At 49.9% G+C, this 15,690-nt stretch overlaps 1 protein-coding gene across 4 annotated transcripts in view; it reads right to left on the bottom strand.

Moving 5' to 3' along the window:
* The window catches only part of USP45 (ubiquitin specific peptidase 45), a 1,947,146-nt gene that overhangs the window by 264,910 nt on the left and 1,666,546 nt on the right, over window positions 1–15,690 (bottom strand). For all 4 annotated transcript variants that reach the window (XM_078648210.1, XM_078648209.1, XM_078648212.1 and 1 more), the window contains one exon: window positions 196–349. In XM_078648210.1, the coding sequence (XP_078504336.1) occupies window positions 196–349 (154 nt within the window). The remainder of the gene's footprint in view (window positions 1–195; window positions 350–15,690) is intronic.

Below are 15,690 nucleotides of genomic sequence, written 5' to 3'. Positions count from 1 at the left end.
TTTTACGTCAAACTTGCAGGTAGGTAAAAAGGCTGCAGCGTTCTACAGAAATCATCTCAGCGCACACTGATGCTTTCAGGGAACAAACTGACAGATGCACCCGTGTGAAAGGTGCAGATGCCGATTTTACAGTAAGCTGCAGAACGATGAACAAGGAAATTAAATAAAGCATAAAATAAAGGGTTGGAGACCAACCTTGCACATTCTTGTTTCCGACCATATGCTCTGGCAATTTCCTGGCTGGCCTTCGGATCTTCACGTAGGCTGCGTAGTGCCCGCCTCTCAGGGAGCCGCTGTGCTCCACGACCCCGTAGAGGCCGTACAGGGCCCGCGCGCCCTCCGACACGTTCTAATTGGAAAAGGAAGGGAAATAAAGGCGGCGCGTTACTTTAGCTTGGAGATCGACTCTTTGTATTTGTTTTTTTCCCTTGGTTTTTCAGTTTGTTTTTCAGTTTAAGAGCATATTTGTTAAAAGAAAACGTTTTTTTTTTAAAATATATTTGATGATTTTAGTTAGTAAAAGCCTCCCAGGGACACTTAAAGGCCACAAAATTGCCACTCGAACATATTTTAAGATCAGAAATGGAAATGTTGGCTGAAGATGCGATGCGCTATTTTGTCACTCACAATATAGGCAAAAACACCGGAACCAATTCTCTTTGGAAACATGTGCACCACTGAAGCGAATCTGCAACCGTAAATCATGCCAATTCCACACGTTAGGGGAATTTAAGCCCGAACATGGCTTTGACAATCAGATCCAACCGAATGACTTCCTGACTCACTAACACAGTTATATTTTAACTTTTATTTACCTAAACTAACATACCTAACCTACCTACCTTATCTAATCTAGCACAGCAGACGTGCCATACTTAACACACTTCTATCTCTGCAGTGCATACATTTTATGTCTGTCCACGGGTGGTGATTTATCAAAAAAGGGACCTCTAGTAATGGCCTACGTTACTGCAGGATGCATTGGGAAACTGCAGTTTGCAGCTTTTAAATTTACATGAAAATGTGAATGCCATTGCTTCTCTAAAAATAACGAGACCTATAGATTTTGCCAATGCATGTTTTGTCATAAAATATCACTTTATGTGGAATTCAGAGTCTAATCTAACTTTCACTACTGGCATTCTTGCTGCAACAGGGAAAATCAAAGGAACGCACCAAGGATTTTCTTCATTGCATCGGGTGAAATCTGATCATTTCTTCCTTCACTCTAGTGTCACGGCTTGTCCTTCCTCTTGTCTTTCTGGGTGTTTACTTCTCTGGCTAGACACTTCTCTCTGGCTTTGTGGAGTAACAGAATTGAAAGTGTCCAGGGAGAAGGACAGAAGGAAAGAGAGCTAAAGAGGACAATAGCAAGAGAAGTGAAGTAATGGTAGCGAGAAGGTAAGGTAGAGAGATAAGTAAGCTACAAAAAGAAAGATGAGATAGAGAGATACTGAGAGGTAGAAAAATTAAAAGGTAGACAGAGAGAGAGAGAGACAGATAACGTTTTAGATTGATGCAGAAGTAGACAGAACTATAGATAGGGAAGGAGGACATGTATAGAAAAGGGTGTGGTCCTCTGTCGGCGACGTAGAGAGAGGTAGAGGCACACATAGGCAGTAGTTGGCATGTTTAAGTGGTGAGATAAGCATAGAGAAGTTAGAGTGTTGTGGTAGATAGAGGGCGAAACGAGGTATAGAACAATAGGTGAGGCAAAAAGTATTGAGGCAGGGAGAAAGGTAGAGAAGAAGGTGAGGGGTACTAAGAGAAATGAGGAGTAGAGAAAAAAATCGGTGAAGTAGAGACAGAGGCTGGGTAGAGAAACAGTCAATACAGTGGTAGAGGCGAAAGGTGCGGTAGAGAGACAGAAAGACACAAAAAGGTGAGGTAAAGGGCTGCATAAAGAGTGAGGAGTGTAGAGAGAGATGTGTGACAGACGGTGAACTAAAATAGAACAAGATACAGAGAAATAAGGTTATGGTAGAGAAAAGAATGCAGTGGCAGAGATAGAGGGAGCAAAAAAGGAGAAAGGTAGTTAGGCGAGGTAGAGGCGACAGCAGTAGAAAGGAACGGAGGGGAAGTGAAGAGGCAAGTTACCGAATAAATGGCAACAAACAGAATTCAAGCTTTGGGAGAGAAATAAGAGATGGGGCAGAGAGATGAAGTAGCAAGAGTTTTGCGAGTCAGAAACACAAATGAGGGAAAGTAACCTGTGAGGTAGACAGTGTTCAGAACGAGGTACAGAAAAGAGATCTAGAGAGAGGTGATATAAAGAGAGATGAGGATAAGACAGAGGTGTAGTCGATGGAGGAGATATACAAGGAGATGACATGGAAACAGCAGTGACAAGCAGACAGAAGAGTTGGGACAAGAAAGCTGAGGCAGTAGAGCGGTTTAGATGTAGAGGTAAGAATATTGTGGTACAGAGAGAAATGAGGTCACAAGAGACAAGAGACAAGAAGAGAGAAGTGGGTAGAAAGAGGTGTACTGAAAGTGACGTGAGGTGGAAGTGTGGTACAGAGAGATAAAGAATTACAAGAGAGATACATAGCGATAAGTATAGAAAAAAGTAGATGAGGGGAGGTGCAGTAAGGAGAGAAGCGCGATTTAGAACAATAAGGGGAGCAGTGAAAGAGGTAGAGGGAGAGAGAGGTGGTGACAGGTAGTCAGAAAGAAGAGTAGATAGTGAGGTAGAAAGAAGTGTGCGCACTGTGCATGGTGGCAGAGAGATAACAAATGAGATAGAGGGAGAGAGGTGAAGTTGAAAAGGAGGCGTAAAAAGAGAAGGGACTGGGGAGACAGCGGCAACATTGACAAAGGAATAAGAGTAAGTTAGGAGAAGGCAGAGAAGTGTTTTCAAAAAGTTATATTATAAGATAAAGAGGGACAAGTAAGGTATAGGGATAGCGATGATGGAGCAAAGAACAGACGAGGCAGAGAAAGAGGTATGGAAAAGTAGATATTATTGAGGTAGGGCTAGTAGAGGCAGATAGAGGCGGACATACAGGTAGGAAGAGAGAGGTTAAGAGAGTGAAAGAGGACAGAGTGTGTCTTTTGACTGTCTTGATTACTTTACACGAGGGACAATTGTAAGGGAGGGGACCAGGGCAATTGTCAATTTTGCCCATGCCTTAAGACATTTCTGTTCAGCTGCCATGTAATCACTATTTTTTTATTTAAAAAAAGAAACCGGTAATATGGAGGGGAAAAGGTAGTGCCTGGAATGTTTGGCTTGGCTGTATTTTAGCAGGCCAGTATTTGTGGGGAAAAAGCTGAGCCAGACCCAGTAATTCAGCTCCAGCTAGGCTCAAACCATGCTTGATTTGCAGACCTCTAATAGTGAGTGGGCAAGCCTACGTTTTGTATAAGCACGGGTATATGTGCAATATGGAGATATACAGATCATCTCCCTCTGCTGCGTATGACCTTTTACATAAGATTTAGTGGTTGCTCGCCAGAAAGAAGTCGAGCATTAAGACGTTAAAAAGCCCATGAACTGCTTTAAAAAAAAACTTTAAAAAATAAGAGAAAAGTATATTTGTGAACTATAATACATGTGATCTAAGGCCCATATAAGATACCTTGCTAAATGATTCTGTTTGTATCACTAGTCAAAATGGAGAGGCTGGTGAGATGGAGATGTGAGATGATGGCCAGGATGCATATTCTTGTTGATCCGTTGATTTGACTAAATGGGTCCATATGAATGCAGCATCACATCTTCATAATGTCACATCTGAGGTGGCTGATGTGTTTGTGTTGACTGGCCTCCTACCAACGATACATTCAAAGTTGTAAGAAAGTGATTATTTCTGTATGATATCTTGTGGATGGTGAACTATCTAAGCTAAAGGAATTATGTATACTGTCTAAATGAGCTGGGTCGTAACAGCCTTTCAAGAAAAGTTTAGCATGTGCCTTGTCAGAAGCCAGATGTGAGAGCAGAAACAGTCTCCAGAGCAAGGTAGCTTGAACTGTAAGGCACAAAATCATACTACAAAGAAAACAGGGTTACAACAGAAGCGATGAGGGATATAACTCCCATTTGAAGATTCAGGACATGGTCTCTGCCTTTCCCTGGCAGTTTACATACTGCACAGTATTTCTAGGTCACATCTTAGAAATCCTGTCCAATGATTTCATTGTTTCTAGTAAGGATTTCCAGTCTGGCTTGCCAAAGGCAAATCCAGATTGACCTACACATGTACTTGACAAATGTATAGTAGTCATATTTCTTTCACCACACCGTCAGTATAGTTTACCTATTGTAAGAGGTTCCAGCAGCTTAACCTGATTGGTTGGAAATTGGTAGCACTTTACGGATGGAATATTTACCTCAGGGAACTGAAGTAAAGTCATGTTTATGCCCTTTTGTGAATACATTTGGGGAGTAAGTTCATTTAAGAGTTTTATCGGCGTCCTTCTCAACGTCCCGCAGAATGCACATGGGGAACAAGTTAATATTCCTCTTTATACTATTTTAACTAAAGGACTGCACGTGCCAGAATTCATAATAAAACACGCATTTGCAATGCAACATTAGGTCAAAGCAATTGTTAGAGCTAGAGCTATTGATGCTGTAATGAGGAATTACTGACAAGACTAGAGTAACAGCACTGCCCAGAGGACTTAGAATAAGGAATTTCCAACAGGACCAGAGAAGCAGCTAACAGCACTGTCTAAAGAACTTAGAATGAGGACTTACCACTAGGAACAGAGACACAGCTGCAGCACTGCCTAAATGTCTACGAATGGGGTATTACTACTGGGAACAGAGACACAGTTGCAACACTGTGTAGAGAACTTAGAATGGAGGACTTTTCACTGGGACCAGAGAAGCAGCAGTGTGATGAGGACTTTGAATGAGGAATTATCGATGAGACCAGAGAATCAGCTAGCAGCACTGTCTAGAGGACTAACAATGAGGAATTACCACTGGGACCACATAAGTAGCTGCAGCAGTGACTAGAGGACTAAGAATGAGGAATAGCCACTGGGACCAGAGAAGCAGTTGCAGCAGTGGCTATAGGACTAAGAATGAGGAATTACCACTGGGACAAGAGATGTAGCTAACAGCGCTGGCTAGAGAACTAAAAATGAGAAATTACCACTGGTGACAGAGACGCAGCTGCAGCACTGCCTAGACGAGTAAGAATGGGGAATTACCACTGGGAACAGAGACACATCTGCAGTACTGTGTAGAGGCCTTAGAATTGATGAATTTTCAGAACTTAGAATGAGGAATTACCGACAGGATCAGAGTAGCACCTAGCAGCACTGTCTAGAGGACTTAGAATGAGGAATTGACAGGACCAGAGTAGCAGCTAGCAGACTTAGAATGAAGACTTACCACTGGGAACAGAGACACAGCTGCAGGACTGCCTAAACGTCTAAGAATGGGGAATTACCACTGGGAACAGAGACACAGCTGCAGCACTGTGTAAAGGACTTAGAATGGAGGAATTTTCACTAGGACCAGAGAAGCAGCAGTGTGTTGAGGTCTTTGAATGAGGACTTATCAATGAGAACAGAGAAGCATCTAGAAGGACTGCCTTGAGTAATTAGAATGAGGAATTACCAACAGGACAAGAGTAGTATCTAGCAGAACTGTCTAGAGAACAAACAATGAGAAATTACCACTGGGACCGCAGTTGCAGCAGTGGCTAGAGGAATAATAATGAGGAATTACTACTGGGAATAGAGATGCAGCAGCAGCAGTGGTTATAGGACTTAGAATGAGGAATTACCACTGGGACCAGAGAGGCAGCTGATGCAGTGGCTATAGGACTAAGAATGAGGAAATACCACTGGGACGAGAGAAGTAGCGAGCAGCGCTGGCTAGAGGACCAAGAATGAGGAATTACCATTGGGAACGGAGACGCAGCTGCAGCACTGCCTAGATGAGTAAGAATGGGGAATTACCTCTGGGAACAGAGACAGCTGCAGCACTGTGTAGAGGACTTTGATTGGAGGAATTTTCACTTGGAACAGAGAAGCAGCTGCAGCACTGCTTAGAGGACTTATAATGAGGAATTACTGACAGGACAAGAGTAGCAGCTAGCAGCACTGTCTAGAGAATTTAGAATGAGGAATTACCACTGGGACCACAGAAGCAGTTGCTAGAGGACTAAGAATAAGGAACTACTACTGGAACCAGAGAAGCAGCAGTGGTTATAGGACTAAGAATGAGGAATTACCACTGGGCCGAGAGAAGTAGCTAGCAGCGCTGGCTAGAAGACTAAGGATGAGGAATTACCACTGGGGACAGAGACGCAGCTGCAGCACTGCCTAGACGAGTAAGAATACGGAATTACCACTGGGAACAGAGACACAGCTGCAGCACTCTGTAGAGGACTTAGAATGGATGAATTTTCACTTGGAACAGAGAAGCAGCTGCAGCATTGCTTAGAGGACTTAGAATGAGGAATTACCAACGGGACCAGAGAAGCAGTTAGCAGCACGGTCTGGAGGACTTAGAATGAAGAATTTCCATTGGGAACAGAGATGCAGCTGCAGCAGTGGCTAGAGGACTTAGAATGGGGAATTACCACTTGGAACAGTGACACAGCTGCCACATTTGTAACCAGATAAAGAACAAGATATACAGTCCTGTGTACAGTAACGAAGCAGCGGAGCGCAGAGTGTGTGAAACAGTTAATGCTAAAGATGACTTATTTCAATAAAACATTGATCTTATTTCAATAAAACAAATGGGCAGAATTCAATTCTAGTCCGATTCGACTGACTTACGTTTTTGAAGTTTACATAATTCTTTAGTAATAAATGGTCAAATAAAATGACAGCCTTAATAATATGCTCATAATACAATTAAACCAAAGGCAAGTGCTGACATAATTGTTCTGCATCGTGCTTTATTAAAAAATAAAGAACCTATTTTGAGGATGGTAAAACACAGGACTAATACATCAAATATGTTTGATCCACTTTTAAAACACATCGCCATGCTCCCTCAAACTGGATAATCAAGATGAACATGAGCTGGAATAACAAGAAAGCATTTTTAGATTTTAGGGTAGAGTCGGGTTGTAAGATAAGGCTGTTTAAAGTGTAATGTGTGTGTAATTGGCTTCACATACATTTAAATCCACTGTGAACGATGTTACCTTAATAGGCCTTTTAACTTGCTCAAAGTGTCACTTGACCACTACAACATCTAGGTACGTGGCACAAACTGCTGTGTTTAGAGTTTCTATTAAGATTAACAATTTCTATGGTAACAATTGAATTGGCATTTTGACAAGGGGTGTGCAAGATTTTTTCCCTCGCGGAATCGAGCAAAGTTTCCTGACCTCACCAAGACGAAGTTCATCTTTATTTCACTGCTGCTGGCTGTCCTGCACAAGACTGGAGGTAGATGCAAAAACAACAGTTGATGGACAGAATACAGAACAATGTCATACATTCACCGCAATACAGAGATCTGGGCCTAAATCCATCGTTTTTTTGCTCACCATGCCATTCCAGTTTGAACCCAGCCACATGCAAATCAGTCTTAACCCTGTGGCCCATGGGAACAGTCCAGCCCGAACTGCCAAGTCAGGTCCTCCCTGGACTGGAAACAAGCATCCTAGGACCGGATTCGGGCTTTCAGCCCTCATCAGCCAGGAGAGCTTGATTCCGTCTATCATCCCCTTTGGTATCGCTTTGTTCGCCCTAAGTTGGCATGGTATTCCCAGACGTGGGTCCCTTGCTCACTCTGCCACTGGATTCAAGATAGCCTGGCTGATGAGGGTTATGAACCCGAAACCGCTCCCAGGATGCTTGTTTCCGGGTCCAGGGAAGACATGGCTTGGCAGTTCGGGCTGGACTGTTCCCATGAGGCACAGGGTCGGACTGATTTGCATATGGCCATGTCTGAACTGGGGTGGTGTAGTGAGCTAAAGAAAATTGATGGATTAAACCCAGATCAGTTGACTGGGGGTGAGTGTTTGATTTGCTCAAACGCTCCGTCCATCATCCCCTTTGGTATCTCTTTGGAGGTAGAGCAGGCTGCAGCGATATGGATCCCTAGCTCGGTTTGGTCTTTGTGTGATGCGGTAATGCTCACACGTCACCTGTTCTCTTCAAACCAGCAGGGAGGGCAGCCACGAGTCAGAGGATTGAGAAGGTGAGATTCTGCAGGGCTGTGGTGTGAGGCTAGCAACCCTGAGAAGCACTTGGAAGGTTTTCCTGCTGTCACTCAGGGCTCCATTTTATCTGACTTTTATTTTTTTTTAACTTTTCTTGCTTTCCACTTCACAAAGCAAACACAATTTAAACATCCAGCTGGGTCAGGAGCTGTGAGAGGCTCTGCCGCCGATGACCCCCAGCAGCATGTAGATCCCAGGCAGGCAGGCTCAGAGTCAGCAGTGCCTGCACACAAGGAGGTGCTCCCCTCTGCCTCCCCCCACTCAGCATGTACCAGGCTTGTTCTCCTGCCGTCGGAGTTCATGGTGCAGGTGCTGGCTCTGTAGTAAAGCCTTGAGACGATTCTGTCATGCTCCCCCGCTCCTCCCTGAGCAGTAGCAGAAAGTGCTGATTGCTTTATCAGCACCACCAGTAATTAAATCTGAGCATAGTTTGCGGAGTATGTGCTGGTAAATGCAACTTAGAGGTGCCTGGAGGTGTGGCTGCAGCAGTGTCGGCACTTCCTCAGGAAAGTAGGCAGGCCACCGCTGGTGGCAAAAAAAAGTTGGGCGTGCCATTGGTAAAAAAACATTGATCGCAGCAGACATTATTAAAGTGAAAGCGTGGCATTGTGCACTTTAAAAAAAAAAAACACATTTGTTTGTGAAATTCAAAACCTTTTTTTTGTGTAAAATTGCCCAAATGCAGCGCTTTCATCTTAATGGCAGGCGCATACCTTTCTTTTTTTTTGTACAAGTTGTTTTTATTGACATTTTGAAAAAATAAAACCTTAGAAAGCGACAATCCCGCTCAACTTCCCTCGCAGGGGTTACGGTATCGGGTATACAGACATCAAAGAACTCGGCTAACTAGTACACCCGGCCCAAGCCGCAAGCTACATATCGAGCATAAAAGCATAGTTCAGTTCAGACGCAGGGGGCCAAGGCCTTCAGAGTACTTCAGTTCTGGGCGGCGTACCGCCAGCGCGCCGAATAGATAGCACGGCAATCATAGTCTGCATCCCCCACCCACCCGCTAATCCACCTTGCGGTTGTCGCCATAACCCCCCCCCCAACACCCTTGCCCACCCCCACCCGTTCCCACCCTGCCCCCCAGTGGTGGTAACTTACATTCACACACAGAATCAGTCAGTCAGAGCAACTTAGGTCTGGAATAGATGAAGGCCTCGCAAGGAGGGCGGACAAACCGCAGAAGGCAAGCCGCTGGATAGGAAGCGGACCAGGGGACCCCATCGGAAGGAGAAGTTCTTGAAATCACCTCGAAAAATGTCTGCCATCCGTTCCATACTTAGCAGCCTCCATAGCCTCGCATGCCATAGAGCAAGCGCCGGGGCCTCCTTTGTCTTCCAGGCAGCAGCTAATGTCAGCTTGGCTGCCCCCGTACAGAGCCAGAGAATCTTTTTATCAGCTCGCGTCTGGTGTTCTAGGTCAGGGTCTCGAAGGCCTAGAAGAACATGGTCTAGCGTGTCCTTGATAGGGTAGCCCAAGATCTCCTTGATGTGGGACAGGATTTCCGCCCAGTAAGGACGGATGATCGTGCAATCCCACCATATGTGGCGAAAATCGCCCAGCAACCCACAGCCCCTCCAGCACCTGTCCGAAGAGTTCGGAAAAATCCTCTTCAATTTAGATGGGTACAGGTACCAATCCATCGTGGTTTTAAGATGGGCCTCCCTAAGATCCAGCGAGTGGTTGTGTTTCGCAATGTCATGCCATAGATGAGACCATTCTCCGTCCGAAATGGAGCGACCAAGGAGGTCCTCCCAAAGGCCCATATATCGTGGCCTCGGAGAAATGGAGGTAGAGAGCAGGAGGTCGTACAAGAAGGAGATGGTTCCTCGCATGGTGGAAGTTTTTGCAAGAAATGCCTCAAAGATAGTGGGCGTCCTGGTGGCCGCGTCTCTAACCGATGGCGATAGCGCCCAGTGAAGCAGCTGGGCGTGGTGGAAGTGCTCCAGCGGCAAGACCGAGTAGTCCCGCATACAATTGGCAAACGTGAGTGGCGGATCCCCATGGAATAGGTGCATATGGGCGTAACAGCCCCCGGCCCTCCAGGAGTCAAAGGGACCCTCTCGCTCCGCAGGAGGAAAAGCGGGATTAAAATGAATCGGCGTGTAAGGGGACGGGAAGGACGTCCATCGCTCATCATGGGAGATCGAGTCCCACACCTTCAGGGTGGTACTCGTAGGGGTACTGATGTACGTATTTTTGGGTCTATCCCCTTTTGGCTTCCACGCCAAGTCACAAATCGTCCTCCCCGCCACTGAGCAGTCCATATGCAGCCAGTGCTTTTCGGACATGGGCTGCGACCACTCCACAAGGACCCGAAGCTGTGCCGCCTTGTAATACAAGTGCATGACCGGGAGGCCCACCCCCCCCTTCTTCTGCGGGCGCCGGAGGGTGACGAAAGAGAATCGGGCTCGACCTCCCTGCCAGATGAAGCGGAGCATCATGGATCTGAGGCAGCTGAAGAAATCGTTCTCGGGGGTTATGGGTGAGGCCTGGAAAAGGTACAGCAGTTTAGGTAATAGGGACTTTTTGATCGCGTGGACCCTTCCCAGCCACGAGATAAACATAGGTTTCCAGCGGGCTAGCTCACCCTTAATCTTCGTCAGGAGTGGGGGGAAGTTGGCGGCAAATAGCTTCCCAATGGTGGGGGTCAGGTGGACCCCTAAGTACACTATGGAAGTGAGGGACCACGAGAGCGGCGACAACGGCCGCAGGCGGTCGACCTCAGCCGGGGGGAGCGTCAGGTTGAGAATATAGGACTTATTTAAGTTGACCTTAAATCCCGCAACTTTCTTGAAACACTCCAGTACCTCCTGGACATAGGGAAGGGAGTGGGCGGGGTCCGCCAGGGATAGCAGAACATCGTCCGCGAAAAGAGAGATTTTATGTTGTTCCCTCGTGAAGGGTAATCCCCGGGAGTGTGGAAAGAAGGCAGAACAATGACCGTTTACCGTGACTCTCGAGCGGGGGCTGCTGTAGTTTGCCCTGAGCATCTTGAGAAACTTGGCTGAAAAACCAAAAGCCTCCAAGGTCCGGAACATGAAGTTCCAATCTACACAGTCGAAGGCCTTCTCGGCATCGAGGCCTACAAGGACCGCCGGGATCCTAAAGCGGGTGGCCTTCTCAATGAGGTGGACCACTCTCCTGGTATTGTCATGCGTCTGACGGCCCTTGATGAAGCCGGACTGGTCCGGATGAATTAGGGCCGGCATTAAATCCTGCAGTCTACGTGCTAGAATGGATGAGTACAGCTTGGCATCCACATTGAGTAGTGCAATGGGCCTATAGGAGGAACAAGCGGCAGGGTCCTTCCCTGGTTTCGGGATGACTGAGATAGCCGCCTCCGCCATGGAGCATGAAGTAATTCCTGTCTCACCCATGGTATTGAACAACCGCGCCAAGAATCCACTAATGGCCGCAGTGAAGGTCTGGTAGAACAGAGTGGTGAATCCGTCCGGGCCCAGCGCCTTATGCGGTTTCAGCGCTTTTATAGCTTCTCCAACCTCTTCCTCCGTAATGGGGGCCGCAAGAAGATCGTTCCACTCCGCGGAAACCTGGGGGAGTGGGTGCGCCCGCAGGTATGCCTCCTGAGCGTCCGCGGATAGAGCCTCCCCCGAGTAGAGGGCGGCATAGTAGTCCCCAGAGAGGTTCGCCTTATCCCCGTCTCGGTGTGTCAGGGTGCCCGTCGGATCCCGGACCCCTCCTATGTACTCCTTCTCCCTCTTGTCCCTGAGTTGGCGGGCCAGATGTTTCCCAACCTTTCTACCCTGGGAGTAGGAAAGGCGCCTTAGCCTCAGCAAGGTAAACTCCGCCCGATTATTATAATGGGCTCGAAGTTTACTCCGAACGGCCGTCAGGGGGCGAAGTGTTACCCTAGAGGGGTTCTGTTTGTGCGCCTGTTCAAGTGACGTTAATTCCAGTTCTAGGCCCTCCCTTTCAGTCCGTTGCAGTTTGTTAAGCGCGGAGTTGAGTGCCATGCACTTACCCCATATGGTGGCCTTGAAGGCGTCCCATACAGTGAAGATGGAAGTGTCTTCCACCCGATTGAGGTCAAAGAAATCGCGAACGCTCTTCCGCAATTCCTTACGGTACGTGTCGTCCCGGGTTAAGGACGGTGGGAAAAACCACTTGCGATGGGCCGTCGTCCCGTGGGACCACGTCAGACTGAGCGCCAGTAGACTGTGGTTCGATACCGACAGAGGAAATATACTGCCCTTTTGGAGATCGCCCCGTAAGGATTGACTCACAAAGATATGATCTAATTGAGAGTAAGAGTGGTGGACATTGAAAAAAAAGTGTAGTCCCTAGTCTGAGGGTGAAGGGCCCGCCACCCGTCCAGAAGGCCCAGGTCCCCAAATATATCCTGGGTATCAGCGCCAAAGAGGCCGGCGTCGGACCTCAGGCGGTGGGAACAGGCCAGGTCTCTGTCCCAGACCAAATTAAAGTCCCCCAGGACCACTAGTTCACCCTCCACAAAGTCCTCCACCTCCCGCAGAAGATCTTGCAGGAAACCGTTTTGACCCACATTTGGGGCGTAGAGAACAAGGAACGTGCACGGCCTGCCAAGGAGCACTCCTTTGACCATCAGCCAACGTCCCTCCCTGTCATTCCGGACCCCCACGGGTTGAAAATGGAGGGTGGAGCGAAACATTAAGGCCACCCCTCTATGCTTCGTAGCAGCAGAGGATCGATAAATGAGGGGGAATTGTTTATGCTTCAGCCTAGTTTCGTCTTTACGGGCAAGGTGGGTCTCCTGGAGGACCACCACATCTAAGTGATGGTCAACTATGTACTTCCAGACCTTCTGACGCTTCTGTGGGGAATTCAGGCCCTTCACGTTCCACGTGCCTATGATCAGAGGCATTACAGATCCGTCATCCCCCCTCGCTCCTCCAGATGGTACACAGCAACCCACACATGACCAATCAACTCAAGACGAACAAGCCGCATGTTCCCCCGAATCAAACCATGACTATCATTATCAAGGACCATATAGGCGACCGCAGGGGTTAGCCAACGTGCCAGATCTCGACTCTACCTCCCCGCCCCGCCCCACAGTCCTCCCCCACCGGCCTCGGGCAACCAGGCGAGCCCCTCGCCACCCCCATCGCCACTCCCATCATGCCCCGGAACAGCCTCCGCTATCAGTATGAGGGACACTCCACTGGAGCCCATAGTACATCCAAGAGGCCACTTCGCGGATAACCACAGCCACACTTCAGACTTCCAGTTGAATTCCACGCAGTCACACCAACCCCGGTTACCACCACTCCCTCCCCCACCCCCCCTTGCCCCCCTCCCCACCCGCCCTACCCCCAAGAACCAAACTACCCCAACCAGAACTAGGAAAAGTTTCAAAGGACCCAGGAAGCGTGTCACAGTAGTTAGTTCCGAACCATATGGGTCAAGTCCATAGTCAACGTTCCTCCAGGACCCCTTACCGTGGTGTTCTTCCACAGAGAACATAATGTCCCACAGTACCTGAAGGGGGGGGGAGGGCCCCCCCCCCGGCGCCAAGTCGGTGCCCCTCTCGGGATCAGGCCGCCGAAGAGCCGTGCAGTGAGGGAGACACTGTCGTTGACGCCACCGCGGCGACCGCTGCTCCACGTTCCTGTATGCCTGTTGTGGGATCTAATCTCGCCACCGTCGTCGGTCCCCCCACTCTCTGCCAGGATGGAGAGCACTGCCGCTGTCGCGATCGGGGGCTCCCATCTCTCGAGGAGGGAACAGCGTCATCCAGGCCAAGGAGGTCCTTGGCAGCTTGTAAGGATCTGATCTGGACCAGCCTGTTTTGCCACCTGAAGATGAGTCTGAATGGGTGGCCCCAGGAGTAGGACACATTCCGCTCACGCAGGAAGGCTGTCACTGGTTGGAAGTCACGCCGCTTCTGGAGCGTAGAGGCAGCCAAATCCTGGTCCAGCTGGGGCCGATGGTCCCGAAATTGTAGAGTGGGGATCCCCCTAGCCTTCCGCAGTATTCTCTCCTTGAGCTGGAAGTCATGGACGCACACCAGGATGTCCGGGGGCGGAGCCCCAGCCCCTCTTGGTAGGCCCACTCTGTGGACCCTGTCCATGCAGATTTCTCGCAGATCATCCTCACCCAGTATCTGTAGGAAAAAGGCCTCCACGTAGCCCCGCAGGTCTCCGGCCTCTCCCTCGCATGGCACTGCCCGGATGCGAATGTTATTCCGGCGGGAACGATTCTCCAAGTCCTCAGCGTGAGCTTGGAGATCTAGGTTCTGTTCCGTGAGCCTGAGTACATTTTGCTGCAGCTGATGCACAACACCAGCTAGCCCCAGGTCATGCTCCTCGAGCGTCGCCACCCTCTCACCTATGCCGTCGACGTCCCTCCGCACCTCGCGGAGGTCCGAGGCAAGCTGGGTGCGTAGCTCCTTGATATCCTCTTTTATTGCCACAAAAAGTTCCATCATAAAGGCCTTGGTGGCCGGGGCATCGCTGTCCTTCTGCTTAGGTGAGCTACTAGGACCCGGTGGGGTCGATGATGAGTTCCCCCCTGGCTGGCCCTCTTTGCCCGGCTTGTCCTTCTCTTTGCGGAACCTGCCTGCCATTGCGCAGTCTCCAGTAGGTCACCCCAGACAAGATGCACCCCGCACCTCACAGCGTGCCCCTCTCAGGGGAGGGCACTCAGGGCTGGGAGCCTCACAGATCCCCGCGTCGGGAAGTCCAAGCCTCAGGGAGGCCGCAGTCGCAGGCAGCGGGAGGGGGCCCAAGCGGAGGCAGGTCCCAATGGCGCTGTTATCGTTCTTTCGTTAGTCGCTCGGCGGAGCCCCGCAGGCCCCAGGGGGCGAGGGGGGAACCGCGGGTCAGGAGTCCTTGTGCCAGAGCTCTAGTCCGCGATTGCGGTTCCTGTCCGGAGCGGGAGGCGTCCCGCCAAAGTCCCACACCTCTCTGCCAACTCACCCTTGTTCAGGCTCAGGGCAGCTCACCGCTGGAGGCCCAGGGCCGCACACGGCCCGCTCCGCGCTCGAAGGCCCGCCCCAAACAGGCCGCCGCTCACGGTGGGGGAAGCTAGGTGAAAGCACTCCAGGGGACGGCCTGCAAATGCACCCACGATCCGCCGCCGCGTCAGTGGCCGTACCTGGTGGGGGGCCGGGAGTTCCCAATGCGGCAATCCCCGCGCTGACCAGGCCTCAAGTCCCCGGCCTCGGGTGGTTCGGGCTGCCGTTCCCCACCTCTCGTCGCCGGCCGCGAGGCTCAGGCCGCTCCGGCCGCGGAGCACCCGGCTTCAGTTTGGCTCCGTAGTCGCTCGCCGCAGCAAGTCTACAATCGCCCCACGGATCAAGGCTCGTGGGCGTGGTAGGCGGTGCCGCCGGGTCTTCCTCGCTTTCCCCGCTCCGGGGCCCCCGTACTCAAAGGCCCGCAGCTGCCGCCTCCTCCAACTCCTCACTCCGGGCAGCGGGAGACACCGGGAAGGCGTCTATCGGATCCGCACCACCTCGCGGTGCTCCCTCAATCGGTCCGACTGCGAGAAAGGCCCCCGAGAGGACGCCAGTCAATGTTTTAGGTGTTGTGGC

Source organism: Lissotriton helveticus, chromosome 6, assembly GCF_964261635.1.
Source record: "Lissotriton helveticus chromosome 6, aLisHel1.1, whole genome shotgun sequence".
Lineage (NCBI taxonomy): Eukaryota > Metazoa > Chordata > Amphibia > Caudata > Salamandridae > Lissotriton > Lissotriton helveticus.
This window is presented reverse-complemented; position numbering and strand designations above follow the sequence as displayed.